At 40.8% G+C, this 16,812-nt stretch overlaps 1 protein-coding gene across 12 annotated transcripts in view; it reads left to right on the top strand.

The window, feature by feature from the left end:
* LOC107086243 (ankyrin repeat and KH domain-containing protein 1-like) overlaps window positions 1-16,812 on the top strand; it is a 42,730-nt gene that overhangs the window by 15,935 nt on the left and 9,983 nt on the right. For 4 of the 12 annotated variants that reach the window (XM_015377128.1, XM_015377075.1, XM_015377070.1 and 1 more), the window contains exons 3-29: window positions 1,202-1,358; window positions 1,500-1,662; window positions 1,742-1,889; window positions 1,968-2,201; window positions 2,302-2,396; window positions 4,025-4,186; window positions 4,443-4,524; window positions 4,686-4,877; window positions 4,978-5,087; window positions 5,214-5,301; window positions 5,561-5,688; window positions 5,783-5,926; window positions 6,032-6,134; window positions 7,479-7,741; window positions 7,829-8,116; window positions 10,067-10,478; window positions 10,579-10,718; window positions 10,807-10,918; window positions 10,998-11,143; window positions 11,247-11,389; window positions 12,471-12,684; window positions 12,807-12,982; window positions 13,076-13,238; window positions 13,326-13,421; window positions 15,493-15,609; window positions 15,692-15,860; window positions 15,959-16,158. In XM_015377128.1, the coding sequence (XP_015232614.1) occupies window positions 1,202-1,358; window positions 1,500-1,662; window positions 1,742-1,889; window positions 1,968-2,201; window positions 2,302-2,396; window positions 4,025-4,186; window positions 4,443-4,524; window positions 4,686-4,877; window positions 4,978-5,087; window positions 5,214-5,301; window positions 5,561-5,688; window positions 5,783-5,926; window positions 6,032-6,134; window positions 7,479-7,741; window positions 7,829-8,116; window positions 10,067-10,478; window positions 10,579-10,718; window positions 10,807-10,918; window positions 10,998-11,143; window positions 11,247-11,389; window positions 12,471-12,684; window positions 12,807-12,982; window positions 13,076-13,238; window positions 13,326-13,421; window positions 15,493-15,609; window positions 15,692-15,860; window positions 15,959-16,158 (4,445 nt within the window). The remainder of the gene's footprint in view (window positions 1-1,201; window positions 1,359-1,499; window positions 1,663-1,741; window positions 1,890-1,967; window positions 2,202-2,301; window positions 2,397-4,024; window positions 4,187-4,442; window positions 4,525-4,685; window positions 4,878-4,977; window positions 5,088-5,213; window positions 5,302-5,560; window positions 5,689-5,782; window positions 5,927-6,031; window positions 6,135-7,478; window positions 7,742-7,828; window positions 8,117-10,066; window positions 10,479-10,578; window positions 10,719-10,806; window positions 10,919-10,997; window positions 11,144-11,246; window positions 11,390-12,470; window positions 12,685-12,806; window positions 12,983-13,075; window positions 13,239-13,325; window positions 13,422-15,492; window positions 15,610-15,691; window positions 15,861-15,958; window positions 16,159-16,812) is intronic. The other 8 variants (XM_015377136.1, XM_015377099.1, XM_015377146.1 and 5 more) reach the window with 6 other exon arrangements.

Raw genomic sequence — 16,812 nt, 5'->3', positions numbered from 1 at the left:
AGATATCCAAAAGGACAGGCGGCTGAAGTTTTTGTGCTTTAACTAGATGGGCTGCTATAAATAAACAAATTATATAAATATGCTAATGTATTTAAGCAATGGGTCAGAAATGGTATATGAGGAGAAAATTGCGCAGCTCATGAGAGAGAGTTAATGTACGATTTTCACAGCAACAACAAGGTCTTATTGAAAAGTCGTTTTGATAGATGGCCGTTGTTTCGGTATTAAAACAACTGTTTTCTTTCTACCTCCTCTTTGAAGAAAAAAATGATATTTATGATGCATCAAACAAGTGTCATAAACTGAATGCATTATTATTCATTAGCTGGCATTTGTTGCTGTCCAAGCACTTCTTTGTGTTATGCATATCACACCCACTTTCATTGGAATAACTGAGATTTATGAGATGTTATGAACCTCCAGGACCAAAGGCTCACACCGTCCTCACTCTATAGATGCTTTTTATGAAAATACATGTATTTTTATTTTCAGTGTTGAACATGTCTGCTTTGCCTAAACACCAAGATGTGTTGTTGTCACTCAACCTAGCTGTTTGAGTCATCAATTTAGTGTTTTGCTGTGTTGTCTTTTTGCTTGTCTTTTTTTTCCCTCCCTCTTTTGGGGTTTCTATTCCTTTTATAACAAACTTAGTCACAAACACATTTTTGTCTCATGGTAATTTTGATGTCTTAATATGTTCATTACTTTTAAACTCTCTTCAGTTTCTCATTCTCTCCGTCTTCCTCTTAAGCTTCCAATATTCATAAATTATGTTTTTCCTTCTTTAACCATTAACCACTTTAACCATTTGCTGATGAGTTTTTAAGGACAAAAAAAACACAAAACATTTTCTTCCTTCACTGCATTCCTTGTAGTTTTTGGGACATATAAGAGCTAATGATACTATTGTTTCTAAATGATAATTGTTTTTACTTCAATATTATTGGGTTGGGAAATATTTGTATATTATGCTGCATTGAAAGTAGTGACAGGATATTTTGAGCCAAATTAACATGCTTTTGTATGTTTTCTGTGTGTGGGTTTTATCTCCCCTCCCCCCCCATCTGATTTGTGTATGCTGCTACTAACCCTGGATTGGATTGGCTGAACTGGACTTGCTTCTTCATCTGGTCTGGTGTGGTTCTGCCCCCACTGTGGTTTGCATTGCCCTATGCACCTCTGCCTTCTTGGTGTTCGGCAGGCATCGGTAAACTCTCCACTGCCGATGGTAAAGCTTTTGCAGACCCCGAGGTTCTACGTCGACTAACATCGTCCGTGAGCTGCGCGCTGGACGAGGCAGCCGCCGCCCTGACCCGAATGAGAGCTGAAAACACACTCAACGCCGGCCAAGCCGACAAGTATGTATCTCACCCGTCCTTTCGACGTCACTCTAGTTTTGAAACCTCTCCGCGTGTGTGATGTGCTTTACTGTGAAGTGGCGGTGTGTACATGAGGCGTGCGTGTGTGTCCACCTGTCACCGTGGCAGTAATTGTAGCAGTCTGGTTATTTTCAGCCGTAGTTTAGCGGAAGCGTGTTCGGACGGGGACGTCAATGCTGTGCGCAAATTGTTGGACGAGGGACGAAGCGTCAATGAACACACAGAAGAGGGGGAAAGCCTCCTGTGCCTCGCCTGCTCAGCTGGCTACTACGAACTTGCACAGGTATGAAACGGATTCATCCTATTTTACAAATTTTATTTTATGTTTTTCTCCACCTGATTGTTTCACATTTCATCGACAGGTTTTGTTGGCAATGCATGCCAATGTGGAGGACCGGGGCATCAAAGGGGACATAACCCCATTAATGGCTGCCGCCAGCGGAGGTTACGTGGACATCGTGAAACTGCTTTTGGTCCACGGGGCAGATGTGAACGCACAGTCATCTACAGGTAAAATAATCCTAAACAGACATATTTTTGGTTGGATTATCTGCTCTGTCCAGGAGTGACCCGGCTCTCGTCTCCCAGGCAACACAGCTTTGACATACGCGTGCGCGGGCGGCTTCGTGGATGCGGTGAAGGTGCTGCTTAAAGAAGGTGCAAACATCGAGGACCACAATGAGAACGGACACACGCCCCTCATGGAGGCAGCCAGCGCGGGGCACGTGGAGGTGGCCCGGGTTCTCCTGGAGTACGGCGCCGGCATCAACACACACTCCAATGAGTTTAAGGAGAGCGCGCTCACACTCGCCTGCTATAAAGGTCTAAACCTAAATATGATGTCTCTGTGTTCCAAAAGTCACTGATTGTTGGGTTTTTGTTGTTAAAACTGGGATGCTGCTTCATTGTGTTTGTCCTCCAGGTCACCTGGATATGGTTCGCTTTCTGCTGGAGGCCGGAGCAGACCAGGAGCATAAAACAGATGAGATGCACACAGCGCTTATGGAGGCTTGCATGGTGAGCATCTGACCCACATCTCAGAGGAAACCCCTTTATGACACCAGATGTGATGCACTCAGTTTTATTCTAATATCTTAAAGATCATTTTACTTTTTTTTTCTCCTTCCTTATATGGATGCCATTCATCCAGTTCCAGGCCCAAAAATGTGTGAATCTTCAACTTGTCTTTTTTTTTTTTTTTCATTTATTCCTTCTTCCAGCTGCATTTAAGTGGTTTTAAGTGTTGGTAGAATTGAATCTGAAAGTAAACACAGGCTGAATAAATTGTTTAAGATGACTACAAGTTAGTCTCCTGTCATGCTGTAAGCGGCACATATACACTCAACTATTCTTAGTGATGGGTATCATTGAGGATTTATCGATACTCATACTCTAAACAATACCCCTTATTTATCCGATATTTTATTGGTACCCTTATTGATACTATCAAACAAAAAAATTGATGTATGGACACATGAAAGCACCAGAATTTCCCTTTTGTCGGACAATAAATAGATTTTCTATTCTATTCGAAATTGATAAAAGTGCAAATAAATAACTCATACATTGACTAAAATACAAAAAAATTTGTATAATCAAAGGAGAGAGAAGTATAAAAATTTGTTTTAAATATATATTTATATTTTACCAGAGCCAACACTACATATATGTATATTTGATATATTATCGAATTGAACCATAGGATGGCAGGATAGTAACCCAGAGTGGATAAGGTGAGAGGCTAAGTGTGAATGAGTTACAGAGAAAATCTTGGTTCGACAGTGTCGGAGAAAAACAAAAAAACCTTGAAGATTATATTTTCATCTTGCTATGTAATCAAGGGTGGAATAATTTAAAGCTTTCCTCAAAAGTCACCATGTTCCCTCCAAGCTGCTGCACAGCAATGCTGACTAACCATCGCCTCTCTATCCTTTGAAACTAGGAGGGATTGATGGTCACCAAACTTCTCACCAAGTCTCAAATACACAAAAAAGCCACTAGAATCATCAGTAGTCACTTTTGGGGGAAAAAATAAGAATTGAGTGATTCTGATCAGTTGCTAAATATAGAGCCAGTGGTGATCATTGTAAGCCTGACCAACATGTAAGAGCAGGACATAAGCCCCTCCCATCAGTCCACTGTTGTGCAAGGAGGAGCTCAGCAGTACGTGTTTTCTGAGTTGGAGTTGTTTTGACTTTGGCATCATAACCAGAAGTCAATATTTACAAACCAGCTATTTGCTGTTATTATTATTGGCTATTATGTTTGAAAAATAGTTTTTATAAAAAAAAAAAAAGTTGTAACTAAAAAAAAAATCAACTAATCATTAAATTAACTCAAAAGATCGTTTAAAAAAATGTTTCCTACTTGGTGAAAGTTTAAACTTTTTTTTAAGAGATTTTAAAAACAAAATCAAGAATAACCAATTATTATAGAAATATTGTTACTGATTCCCCAGTTTTGTTGCTTTAGCAGTTCTATTGATTACAATGAAAAAAGCTTGCACAGAAATGGGACTCCAGGTTATCTAATCATACCTTCGAGTGTTTTTCTATCCAGGGATGTCGGACCAATTCAGCTCCTTTTGCAGAATGTTTGTATGTATTTATTCAGGTGCTTATCTCTACATTCTCTGTGTCTCGCTGTCCCAGGACGGCCATGTGGAGGTGGCGCGGCTGCTGTTGGACAGCGGCGCACAGGTCAACATGCCAGCTGACTCATTTGAGTCACCTCTCACCTTGGCTGCTTGTGGAGGACACGTTGAGCTCGCAGCGCTGCTCATAGAGAGAGGCGCCAATTTGGAGGAGGTACTTAGAGACACATTTTTCATCTTTACACTGAAAAACTTCAAAAGGTGAAGTTGTGAAACTTTATTTTCTAAAGGACCTACCAACAATATCAATAGTTGAAATGAACTTAATCTTTTATAATGGGATTAAACATAATTCCTCAACCTATTTTATAATAAGAAAGTATAACTTTGAAAATGAAATATTTAAAGATGTCTGAGTCTTTAATCTGTGGACGGAAGCCTCTTGATGTTGGTCTTCTGCTTGTGTCCAGGTTAATGATGAGGGCTACACTCCTCTGATGGAGGCAGCAAGAGAAGGCCATGAGGAGATGGTAGCATTGCTTCTGGCTCAAGGTAGGACTTTTATTAAAGAAGTTTCATCATTCAGTTTGTGACTTATTGTTTATCTGATTCCTAATTATGTCAAAAAAGATTATTAATGAAGTTTCCTAAATAAGGAAAACGTTGATGGGGTAGGTGTGTCCTTTTATCATTGCTCTTCATTTGTTTTCCAGGTGCTAACATCAACGCGCAGACAGAGGAGACCCAGGAAACGGCATTGACTCTAGCATGCTGCGGAGGTTTCCTGGAGGTGGCCGACTTCCTTATCAAAGCAGGAGCCGACATCGAGCTGGGCTGCTCCACTCCTCTGATGGAGGCTGCGCAGGAGGGCCATCTGGAACTGGTGAAATACCTGCTGGCTGCAGGTGAGCTACCAAAATATTTAGCACACATGTCATGAAATTCAGAATCCCAAGCTTTAATCTTCTTTAATGCAAATGTCACGCCTTCTTTTCCGCCTTTCAGGAGCAAATGTTCATGCCACCACGGCAACAGGTGACACAGCTTTGACGTATGCGTGTGAGAACGGACACACTGATGTGGCAGATGTGTTGCTTCAGGCTGGAGCCAATCTGGTATGCTCACATCATCCCTAATAAGTCTTAGTGGGTAAATGTTGTAAAAAATGCTGAAATGAACTTGGATTATGAAAAGAAAAAAACAAACACTCATTGTTAAAACCTGATTTTTCTGATATTTAGGAACATGAGTCTGAAGGGGGGCGGACGCCTCTGATGAAGGCTGCAAGGGCAGGACATCTGTGCACAGTGCAGTTTCTTATCAGCAAAGGTGTGTCTTTAATCTGCTGTTCATATTTACCAATGTTGTTGTATGAGATCATTTCTTCTAATATCTTTTTGAAAGTCTAAGATGTAGACCTCAAAATGTAATCCTACATTACTAGTTAAATCTATTCCTGTATCATGTGCTGTATGCAACATGAAGTTACTGCATTTATAGCAGTATATAGATTCATGTTCTCTTTATTAGATGGTTGGCTTTTTAATGGTGTAAATGAATCATGGGGATGCGTGTTTCTCCTGTTCAGGTGCTAATGTGAACAGAGCTACTGCCAACAATGATCACACCGTGGTGTCCCTGGCCTGTGCTGGAGGGCATCTGGCGGTGGTGGAGTTGCTGTTGGCGCACGGAGCAGATCCCACACACAGACTCAAAGTAATGCTGCCATTCTTAACAAAGACCAGCGTCGCCTCTTTCTGCATCCGGTTGCGACTCATAATGAAAACCATGTGATTCTCTGTCTTTGTAGGATGGTTCCACCATGTTGATAGAAGCTGCTAAAGGTGGCCACACTAACGTCGTGTCCTACCTGTTGGACTACCCCAACAACATTCTATCTGTCCCGGCCCCTGACCTTTCCCAGCTCACCCCCCCATCACAAGATGCTTCTCAGGTTCATATCACATTTATCCCTTTTTTTTTCTTTTAATATTGTTTGCCTCTTCCCATATAAAGCCACGCTTTCCTACCCATGTCTAACATAATACTGTCTTATCAGGTTCCTCGTGTTCCATTCCAAGCTCTCGGTATGGTAGTGCCCCCCCAAGAGCCCGACAGAGCCCCATCAAACATCGCTACATCCCCACCCGTCTCCAACAAAGGTAAAAGAGGCTTTAATCCAAGCATAAAATTTGTTTTTTTTTTTTTTTTTTTTTAAAGAGTGGTTTTTATATACCATTGAATGGCCCTACCTGCTGTGATTGTGTTGATTTGAAGCTGTTTTTCTTTTCTTTTCTTTTTTTAAAGCAACATAATATAATTTCTGAATGAAATATTAGCTTAATGTGAGATATAAAAAAAAAAAAAAAGTCAGGTCAGGATTCAGTACTTGGTGCGTAACGATGCTCTGTGCTTTAAAAACAATTTAACATGAGAGGGTCGGATCCGTCATGTGAACCAGAGCGACACTTTACGGCAGTCTGAGCTAACCTTAAACACAGCTAACTAAGCCACAGGTCGTTGTTAGATTTTTTATTCAAATCGTTTTATTGTTTTAAACATACAAGAACAACAATTAAACAAAATAAAAATGATAACAGGTGCTAACAACACATATCATAGGTCATTGTTGGATAACAAATTGGAATGACATCTTTTTATTTTTTATTTTATTTTTTTATTTTTTTTATTTTTATTTAGTTTTTTCATTTTTTATTTTATTTATTTATTTTATTTATTTATTTTTTTTTTATTTATTTTTTTTTTTGGAATAAAAATTTATTCCAAAAATTTTGGAATTTTGGAAATGGAATGACATCTGATCAGATGTAGTTTCTGGTTCTCTGATGTAGGATTTAATCCACAGATAACTGTATTGTCTTTACAAATAACACCATGACTTCTACATCTGCAGGCAATCAGGGGTGCAAAACCTTGAGATTAAACATCTTTCTTCCCTAGAGGCTAACTGTTAGTGTTGCTTTTAGATTTTTATTTTTTTAATAGAATGATCATCACTCTAAGCTAAGCAGTGGTGAACTTGTTTAATCCTTCACCGTTCGCCTCTTGACACCATGGTCATGTTGTCAATTCACTGGTCTGAAATGGATCTTTTCATTTTATTCCTCTGAAGGCTTCATGAAGATATTGTACGCATTAACAAATTCATTTCAAGATTTTAAGATCACAAGAGTTCAATCTTTTTTTTTTTTTTTTTTTTTTTTAAACATAATTTTGAAAAATTAATGTTTATGTTGCTGTGATATTAATAAAACAGTTCAAATCTACTAAATATCTAATGACATGATCCGATATATTAATGCAGTTATGAGTGGAAGTCTACAGTTAAGAATGTATGATGCTAAACCCTCAATGCTGCACAATGAATAAACTAAAAAAACACTTTTTGTCTTGAAAATTTTGCCTCAAAATACAACACAGGCATCCCAGGGTTTTTTTGAGCCATGCTTGATCATCTTTTTAACTAATCTTTTTTTTTTAATCAGCCGTGTCCAAACAGAGACCAGCAGCCATTCAGCCAGGTGTCCCCAGCACGGTCGGCCGTGGGCCTGAAGCAGAACCTTTGCCGCCCTTCCACTTGTGTCCGCCGTTGGAGTGCATAGTGGAGGAGACGGAGGGAAAGCTGAACGAACTGGGTCAGAGAATAAGCGCCATTGAGAAGGCTCAGCTACAGTCGCTGGAGCTCATTCAGGGGGAGCCACTCACCAAAGACAAGATTGAGGAGCTGAAGAAAAGCAGAGAAGAACAGGTATATTCCATCTGCCACTTCCTGAGTGCTAATCCTCGTTAAAAGATATGAAATGGGCAAATAAAGAGGTTTTTATGGTGTTCTTAGGTACAGAAGAAGAAGAAAATCTTGAAGGAGCTTCAGAAGGTGGAGCGCCAGCTGCAGCTAAAAACCCAGCAACAGTTCACCAAAGAGTACATGGAGGCAAAGGGCTTAAAGGAAGATCTGGAGGCGGGGCAAAGTCAGGGTCCGGGTCCAGGGCCTGGGAGTACAGCTACCGCGCCGGGACAGCTTCCTTCCCCACCGGGTGGTCCCCTACCCAGCGCCGCTAAAATATACGAAGACGCTAGCACAGAGGGGGAGCAGGAGCAGTCGCCAGGGGACGAGGGGGAAGAGGTAAAATCCTCCCTCACTCTGCCTATTTTCTAAATGTTTTTCTCTGGGCTTATTTTAACCTTTTTAGTAAGTATTCTTTTAATGAGAAGCAAAGTTGGTGTTTGAGCGAGCAGTGATTATGTGGTGGACATAAAAAAAACAAAGCAAAGAACATTACTTTCTCTCTGTGTTTATCCCACACAACGTAGACCCCGAACATTAATTCTGAAATGTCAAAATGGCTATATGCTTAAAAGTAGAGCATAACAAAGAAGCTCAGCCGTCCTGTTATCTGCTGAAAGTCTTTGTTTCTCAGATCCTGAATTAACCGCAGGCATTTCTGTAAATGCACATAATGGTTCCCTTACATCTTCCTTCGACTTCATTTTAACCAGCTCACAGACGCTCACTTTGATCCCTTCATTCAAAGTGTGTTCTGATCAGCTGTAAGTGTGTGGGGGGAAAAAAAGGTTTTTGCGGCTGCCTGATATGTCGATTTTTCAGGTCCTTGTATCGATTTTAAAAACAAAAAAATTAACTTAAACAATGAGGGAAGATGGCTACCTCTGTCTGGTGTATGTGTGTATATATATATATATATATATATATATATACATATCACCATGGAGCCCTTTTGCTGTAGAGCGCAGTGCCATACCTGTAGTACCAGTGGAAAACGGGCACTGACTGACTTCAAACAGCATGGACACCAAAATAATAAATTATCAATATCTCCTGATGAGAACATACACAGCACTGGCTGTTTCATCCATGCATGTAATTTTCATAGGTCGGAAAAATATCGTAATATATAGGGATGTTGAAATATCACGATAATATCGTATCGTGACCCAAGAATTGTGACCTGTATCATATCACAACACCCACGCCAATACTCGCCCCTAGTCAGCACAGCCTAGTTAGTTCACTTGGTCACTGATTGGCTTTATAAATTCATGACCAGCTGTTTTTCTCGCTGCATCTCTCTGACCCCTCCCCTTAACAATATACCACCCACATTTCTATAGATTGTTCATACCCAAATTCCTTTGGTCAATAAAATAATAGTATAAATCCCATATACTTGTGATGCATCCCATTTGAAAGCATTCAAATAAAAAAAAGCCCTTTTTGATATTCTATATTTTGGATATAATTCATTGTTGACACCTTCAGCTAACTAAACTTGTAAATTTCTGATCTCTGATCCCAAGCATTGTGAATATGTTGCCCTTTTCTATGCAAAAGGTCAATTTGGAACAAGTAATCCAAATTAGAACCAACAGAACCAAACTGGATTATTTCCATTTTATGAATGATTTGATCATTAAAAAAAACACATTTCTATACATAAATTTACTCACATTTTCATTCAAGCACTTTATTTAAAATATTTGTAATTTTCAGCTTTCAGAATTTTGACTATGTATTTTCTCTGAGTATCCCATTATTTCTCCTCACTCCTTATGTACATAAAGACTTATATCTTCAGCTAGCACCAACATTTTCTTAATTGAAAAGCTTATTTGCTGACAAAACATGTCAAAAGTTTGATTGGTCTTTAAGTTAGCTGGTCCAGCTACACAAAGACTATAGACACACATGCCCCTGGGGAGGGTATTTCTTATATGAGGGAATTCTGCAAACTGAGAATGGAACTAATTTGGGAGCAAACCGATTGGTGAATAAGCCCACATAAAGTAGGCAGTCCAAAATGGTGGACATGCGTCATTACTCACATGAGAAATCTGTTTTTATCCTCATGTTTTTACTTTTTTTAATGGGGGAAAAAAGGAGCTTTGTTATTTTATTATGACGTGGTTTTATTTTATGGGAATAAAACATGATATTACAGCAAAATGAGTCCATTTGTGTCCACCTAAGTCCGGTGGGTAGAAGTGAAGGGGTTAGTGCCCTTAGAAACATTCCTACAGCCGTAAAAGACTCCAAATACTCTGTGTGTATATTTAGGATGAGGATTACGATGACGAAGATGAGGGCTCAGAAGACGACGCGGACGGAGAAGAGGACGAGTACCCCAAGCTTCCTCAGGTGGGCACAATCCTCTACAGGGACGGGCCTCAGCAGCCTCCTCTTCCTCCTTCGCCTCAGAGCCAACCTCAGCCGCCCCCTCCTCCTCTTCAGCCCGCCTTCGCTCCTATCCAACCCCTGCCGGACTACAACCCTGCAGACTACCCTGGAAGCACGAGCCCAGAGCTGGAGAGGGTGCTGGTGGGGCAGCAGATGTTGGGGCAGCAACAAGGTCAGGGCCCCCAGCTGGCTGCTTTAGGCCCTGGAATGATACCCCAGCCGGCTCCAGATGGGCTCATGGTGGCGACACCTGCACAGACGCTCACAGACACACTGAATGATATCATGGAAGGTGAGGATGTTCTTTTAAAGCTTCTTTTTTTTTTTTTTTTTTTTGTTTAACTCTTTCTAAAACACTTCCGGATGTTCTTTCTGTCCCCTCTGTGTTGCAGCTGGGGGAAACCGCGTGCCCATGTTACCCACTACAACCTCACCCACACCCTTGTCCCAGCCGCCCACGCAGACCAACCCAAACATCGCCTCTCCCCCCTCCGTCTTACCCCTCTACCCGTCGGTCGACATCGATGCACACGTAAGTCTTAAAGCTATTGTTATGTGAGGCTGTTTTATAAATAAAACATATCTAGATCTGAGGAGAAATGTTTGCTGGTTCCTCACAGACGGAGAGCAACCACGATACAGCCCTGACGCTAGCATGTGCAGGAGGACACGAGGAGCTCGTGTCGGTCCTGATTGCACGGGGAGCCAACATTGAGCACCGGGACAAAAAAGGTATCAGAGAGGAGCAAAAATATGGAGGGGGGTGAGATTGGAAAAATTAGGAGTAACTCAGTGGTTCTACGCTCCACAGGTTTCACCCCTTTGATCCTCGCTGCCACTGCTGGTCATGTAGGAGTGGTGGAGGTGCTCCTAGACAAAGGTGGAGACATCGAGGCTCAGTCAGAGAGAACCAAAGACACGCCCCTCTCCTTAGCATGTTCAGGAGGCCGACAGGAGGTAACACACAACATACAGACTTTATTTTTCAACTTTTTTTTCCCTAATAACTATGATCTGTAACTGCTTTCTTTTTGTTTATTAATATCTTTTAATCCGACAGGTTGTTGAGTTGCTGCTGCTGCGGGGAGCCAATAAGGAGCACCGCAACGTTTCAGACTACACGCCTCTTAGCTTGGCTGCTTCAGGGGGTTATGTCAATATCATCAAGATACTCCTGAATGCTGGTGCTGAGATAAACTCCAGGTGAGCAGCAAAACGATTTATATAGACCTTTTTGTTTTTATTTTTTTAGCTTCTTATTCAGCTGAGCTAAGAAGCCACTGTTTGTTTTTACTAAATGGGACTTGGGGAATCAAAGGCAGCGTTTTCAGGGTATCAGGGGAAAAAAAGGGAGTATGAAAAGTTATTTGGACTTCCTGTCCTGTAAAGATTTGATCCATACCTGCCCTGAAGGTTGGGAATCGTTTGAATATGAAGGATTAGTTTCTGTTCCAGTTCCTACCGATTCAGGTTGTTCTAAGAGGAGAATCAGAAAAGTTCACATTAGACCACTTCTAGTCTGGATGAATGAAAGCCTGAATCCCTTAATGGATTATGTGAATTTTTATTAACTTAAAATTATATTTTGTCTATTTAAACGAGTTATTAATTATCAAATCTTGAAACTATAATATAAAAGTCATACGTTTTCTTTTTTTATGTCTGATAAGCTTCTCAAGCTTAGTGTTTTGCACTAGAGGTAAAGGGAGAAACAGTTTTGTGTTCTTAATACCCCCACCTGCTGGATAGAAGTTGTATTGCAGTTTCTCTCACGCTGAATGTGCAGGGCAGTGGGAAGGGAAGGCACGCTGACGAATAACACTGGATTCCCAAAACCTGGCTATTGAAAATCCTGTTGATTTTAGCTTAAATCTTTCAGTGAAAAAGGGTCTACTGTTGCTTGGACCCTCTGGCGACTTCTTCAGTCAGTGGATTTTAACATCAAATGTAGGAATCCATTGTTAAAAATGTGAATAATTACTGGATAATTGGTGCAACAGAACAGATTCCAATCAATTCTTTTCTTGAAAAGTTTATCCTGGTATCTCTTTCCTTGCAGCTTTATTGTTAGAGGGCCCAGGTTTAAATACTGACCACTCTTTGAAATGTTATTAAGATTGAAATGGTCACATTCAACCTAAAACACCACTGAACATTTTGAAAACGGCTTTAATACCAAGATGTTTACTTGGATAATTTGTTTGGACTCTGAAATGCTAATGGTGTCCTGTTTCTCCTTATGTTTTATCATTTCTTTGAATATGAATATTTGCTTTTTCTTCAGGACTGGCAGTAAGCTGGGAATCTCTCCTCTGATGCTGGCGGCTATGAACGGTCACGTGCCAGCAGTGAAGCTCCTGTTAGATATGGGCTCAGACATCAACGCCCAGATCGAGACCAACAGAAACACTGCTCTGACCTTAGCCTGCTTTCAGGGGCGAGCTGAGGTCGTCAGTCTGCTGCTAGATCGCAAGGCTAACGTAGAGCACCGAGCTAAGGTAGAAGCATTTAGGTTCATCTTTTTGTTTTCAATGGGTGTTAATCTTTTTTTAAATGGATTTATTAATTATTTTTGGATTCTGCATATTTAACCATTAACTCGTCTGTCCTGTTCCTCCAGACTGGACTGACTCCGTTGATGGAGGCAGCCTCAGGGGGTTATGCAGAGGTGGGCCGAGTTCTGTTGGATAAAGGTGCTGATGTCAACGCTCCTCCTGTTCCTTCCTCACGAGACACCGCCCTCACCATTGCTGCCGACAAGGGTCACTACAAGTTCTGTGAGCTACTCATTAACAGGTACTTGTTCATAACACATCTGTTTTTCTATTGTGCTGCTAATTTCAATCCTTAATTTGGAGTCCTTAATTAAACTATTATTTCTGCTTCCAGGGGGGCTCATATTGATGTACGAAACAAGAAAGGGAACACTCCCCTCTGGCTGGCAGCGAACGGTGGTCACTTTGATGTGGTCCAGCTCCTGGTGCACGCAAGCGCTGATGTGGATGCTGCAGACAACCGTAAAATCACCCCACTCATGGCCGCCTTCCGCAAGGTGAGCACTCTATTTAACGTTAGTTGGTCCCCCGCTGCACTTTAACCTTTGGCCTTTGTCACTAAAACTCCTTCTTTACATCTTTAGGGTCATGTGAAGGTGGTGCAGTATCTTGTGAAGGAGGTCAACCAGTTTCCATCAGACATTGAGTGCATGAGATATATTGCCACCATCGCTGACAAGGTAGCAACACCACAGGGAACAGAGTTATACTGTTATCACTACGTGTCGGATACACTGGCTTGCTGTTAATCTGCTTTAACATACACGAACTCAATTTTTATGAGCCAGGAAGCTGAGCGTCTTGCTCCTTTATTACGGTCTTCTTACAATTTTGTACAATTGTGTGGGAAGGTCGATGAAAGCTTTGAGTGAAACTACAAACAGAAACAGAAAATAAATGTGCATCAGCTCTAAATGCACAGAACAAACTTCCAGCATTATAAAACATAAATTAGAATTAACCCAAGCTGTTGCTAAGAAACAGTCACTCCAGCAGTTACAACTATACAAGAAAAACCTTTGGGACATGGCTAATTCCTGGAATGAACATATGCAAAAAACGACCTCTAAATAAACTCATAAGAAAATATGTATTGCCAAACAAAACACAGATTGAACTTACAGCCATTGCTTTTGGAGGTTTTGGAAAAGATTGACAACACAGGAGGCGAAGTTTGTTCTGTAATAGGCAGGTTTTTTCTCTCTGTTAACACCACTTCCTTACTATCACTGCCTCTGCTACCCACAATGCAATGCTTCCTCAAGATTCGCCTTCAAAATAAAATACAGATAAACTAATACTGTAAAAGTTCTTCTTTTCAAACTAAATTATTAAGACATACCTCCAACTTCTAACCTTGGGCAGAACAAGAGTCCTAATCAAACCACCAGCGTTGATATTTACCTTGGAGAAATACTTTAGGTGTATGATCTGAACTGTGGAGTAGGGATGAGGGGCTGCTTATTGGTCACTGATCTTGTCTTTCATCCATCTTCTCTAAAGATTAAGAATAAAATTCTAATTAATACATTTGAAATTATTTGTTTTTACATCTATAGCTTTGCTCAATTTAAATCTCATTGATTAAGCTAATCAATTAAAATCGAGCTAAATATAAATATTAAATAATCACATACACCGAATGTTATGAATCGTATCGTCATGAAATCCTTTTTGAGTCGCATTGAATCGTGAACAGGAGTGATTTGTATTGACGTGGGTTTAGTGCATTGCAGTTTATATCGTATTGGTAATAGAATATTGGGATGCATATCCAATCGACCTTAGTGGTGGAGATAATAGTCCCTATCTCAAAGGTATAGTGAAGGGTTTTTACTAATTTTTCAAGGACCCGCCCTCTCCATTTGGAAAAAAAAATAAATTAAAAAAATGCACATGCACATCCTTATACACGTTCCCAAGAGAGAATGCTTGTTGAACGTGTGCAAGAGCACGCAGGAGCCCATTTCTCCTGGTGCACGCTCTGTTTAAAAGTTGCTGTTTGCATCACTCATACAAGCTTACGTTCCAAAAGAAGATTTGCAAATTTTCCACTATGTCAAACTCAACACCGCTAAGTAAAAATGGGGACGAGCACGTAGAGCCTTACGTAAACATATCACCAGGATTATTGACAATTCTGAGTTTATTTTGATGATAAACTCGGAAAAAGAGCATCCTCCCTTATACCTTTAGCTTAAACAAATGTATAACCTACACATAATTTATACACAAAGATGCACTGCCTGGCCCTCCCAACAAAAGGTTCCCCCTGGATTTAACCGGGTATGATCCTCATATTAGATAATTACTGCATGGACTGTTCAATGATGAGCGTGGTCGACATTAAACATTAAGCAAGAGCGGCGTCTTTGTTTAAACCCATTAATCTCCGCTAGACATGTTATTAAGTTGTGTCAGAATTGGGCATCAAAGTACGGAAGAGGATAAGGGCTACTGAAAATTTTATTTCAGTTTAACATGGGGAAAAAAGTCAGAATTCTGAGATTAAAGTCCGAATCTCAGAATTCTGACTTTTTTCTCAGAATTCTGAGATTAAAGTCAGAATTCTGACAATTAAAAAAAAAAAAGTCAGAATTCTTAGATTAAAGTCAGAATCTCATACAAAAATCAGTAAACTTTTTTTTTTTTTTTTTCCCCAGTGGCCCTAATCCTCTTCCGTATCAAAGTCTGATTTTTTAGGTCGGGTTTTATTAAATATTAGGAAAGTTCACGTGTTTTCTCCTGCAGGAGCTGTTGAAGAAGTGTCACCAGTGTATGGAAACCATCGTTAAAGCGAAAGACCAGCAGGCAGCAGAGGCCAATAAGAACGCTAGCATTCTCCTGAAGGAGTTGGACTTGGAGAAGGTAAACGCATGGCCTCGGTGCTCTGAAGACGACCGGTGAACAGCAGCAAAGCAAACGTGTGTAACTCTGTGGTGTCCAACAGTCTCGGGAGGAGAGCAAAAAGCAGGCGCTGGCTGCCAAGAGGGAGAGGAGGAAGGAGAAGCGCAAGAAGAAGAAGGAGGAACAAAAGAGGAAGCAGGAGGAAGAGGAAGGACACAAAACCAAGGAGGAGTCTTCTGAGATGCTGGAGCAGAAAGAGGATTCATCTGAGGGTAACCTTTGACCCATCAGACGCCTAACACAGAAATGCTGAATCACTGAGGTTTGTCCTGTTTTTCCTATCTGAACTGGTTTCCTTTTTGTCTCTTAGAAAAAGAAGTCCCCATTGAGCCCCCAAGTGCAACCACAACCACCACCATTGGTATCTCTGCCACCTCCACCACCTTCTCCACAGCTTTTGGTAAGAAGCGAGCAAGTGTGGCCACTACCCCAAACACCAACCGGAAGAATAAAAAGAACAAGACCAAGGATTCAGCGCCCAATGAGCCTATCATATTACAAGATCCACAGGTGAGCTCCACTCTCCTTATTTCACCAGCCATGAATATATCACATGAAAATGGAACACCATCATATAAAGGACATTAATTGAAACTTGGAAAATGTAGATTTAGTACACAGTGATATATTCAGTGTGCTTATTTTTGTAAAACCTTGGGCTGGTTATCCTCCGGCAGCAGTGTGTCTCAGTGAGCTTGTCGCAGATATTTTTGATTTATGCCCTATATTGAAGCGTGGTCTGTCCCTCTTGCGTTGTGGCATGAAATAACAGCACAATCAGGAACTAGCGGTGGGTCTAGATACGGCAGAGGCGGTGAGGAAGTGGGGGCAAGTTTGTGCGACAATGGAGGGACATGAGGGCGAAAAAGAGCAGGAATCCAGGTGGAAAAAGGGTCTCAGCGTTCTCACGCACCTCGCTCTTTAAGCTGGTCCATCTTTATTAATCGTTTTCTACAATGGTGGTCATTCAAACAAAATAAGCTGGTAAGGTATCAAACATTCAGTTTTCAATTCAGTTTATTTCTATAGCGCCAATTCACAACACATGTCATCTCAAGGCACTTTACAGTTCACCAGGAAAACCAGTTGATTGCATCGAATCATTGGCTCAAAGGCAATCCCTCACACTAAGCATGCTTGTAGCGACAGTGGAGAGGAAAAACT

Source organism: Cyprinodon variegatus, unplaced genomic scaffold (assembly GCF_000732505.1).
Source record: "Cyprinodon variegatus isolate N-32 unplaced genomic scaffold, C_variegatus-1.0 Scaffold8, whole genome shotgun sequence".
NCBI classification, from domain to species: Eukaryota; Metazoa; Chordata; class Actinopteri; order Cyprinodontiformes; family Cyprinodontidae; genus Cyprinodon; species Cyprinodon variegatus.
The sequence above is the reverse complement of the archived record's forward strand: the minus strand, read 5'-3'. Positions and strand labels throughout refer to the sequence as shown.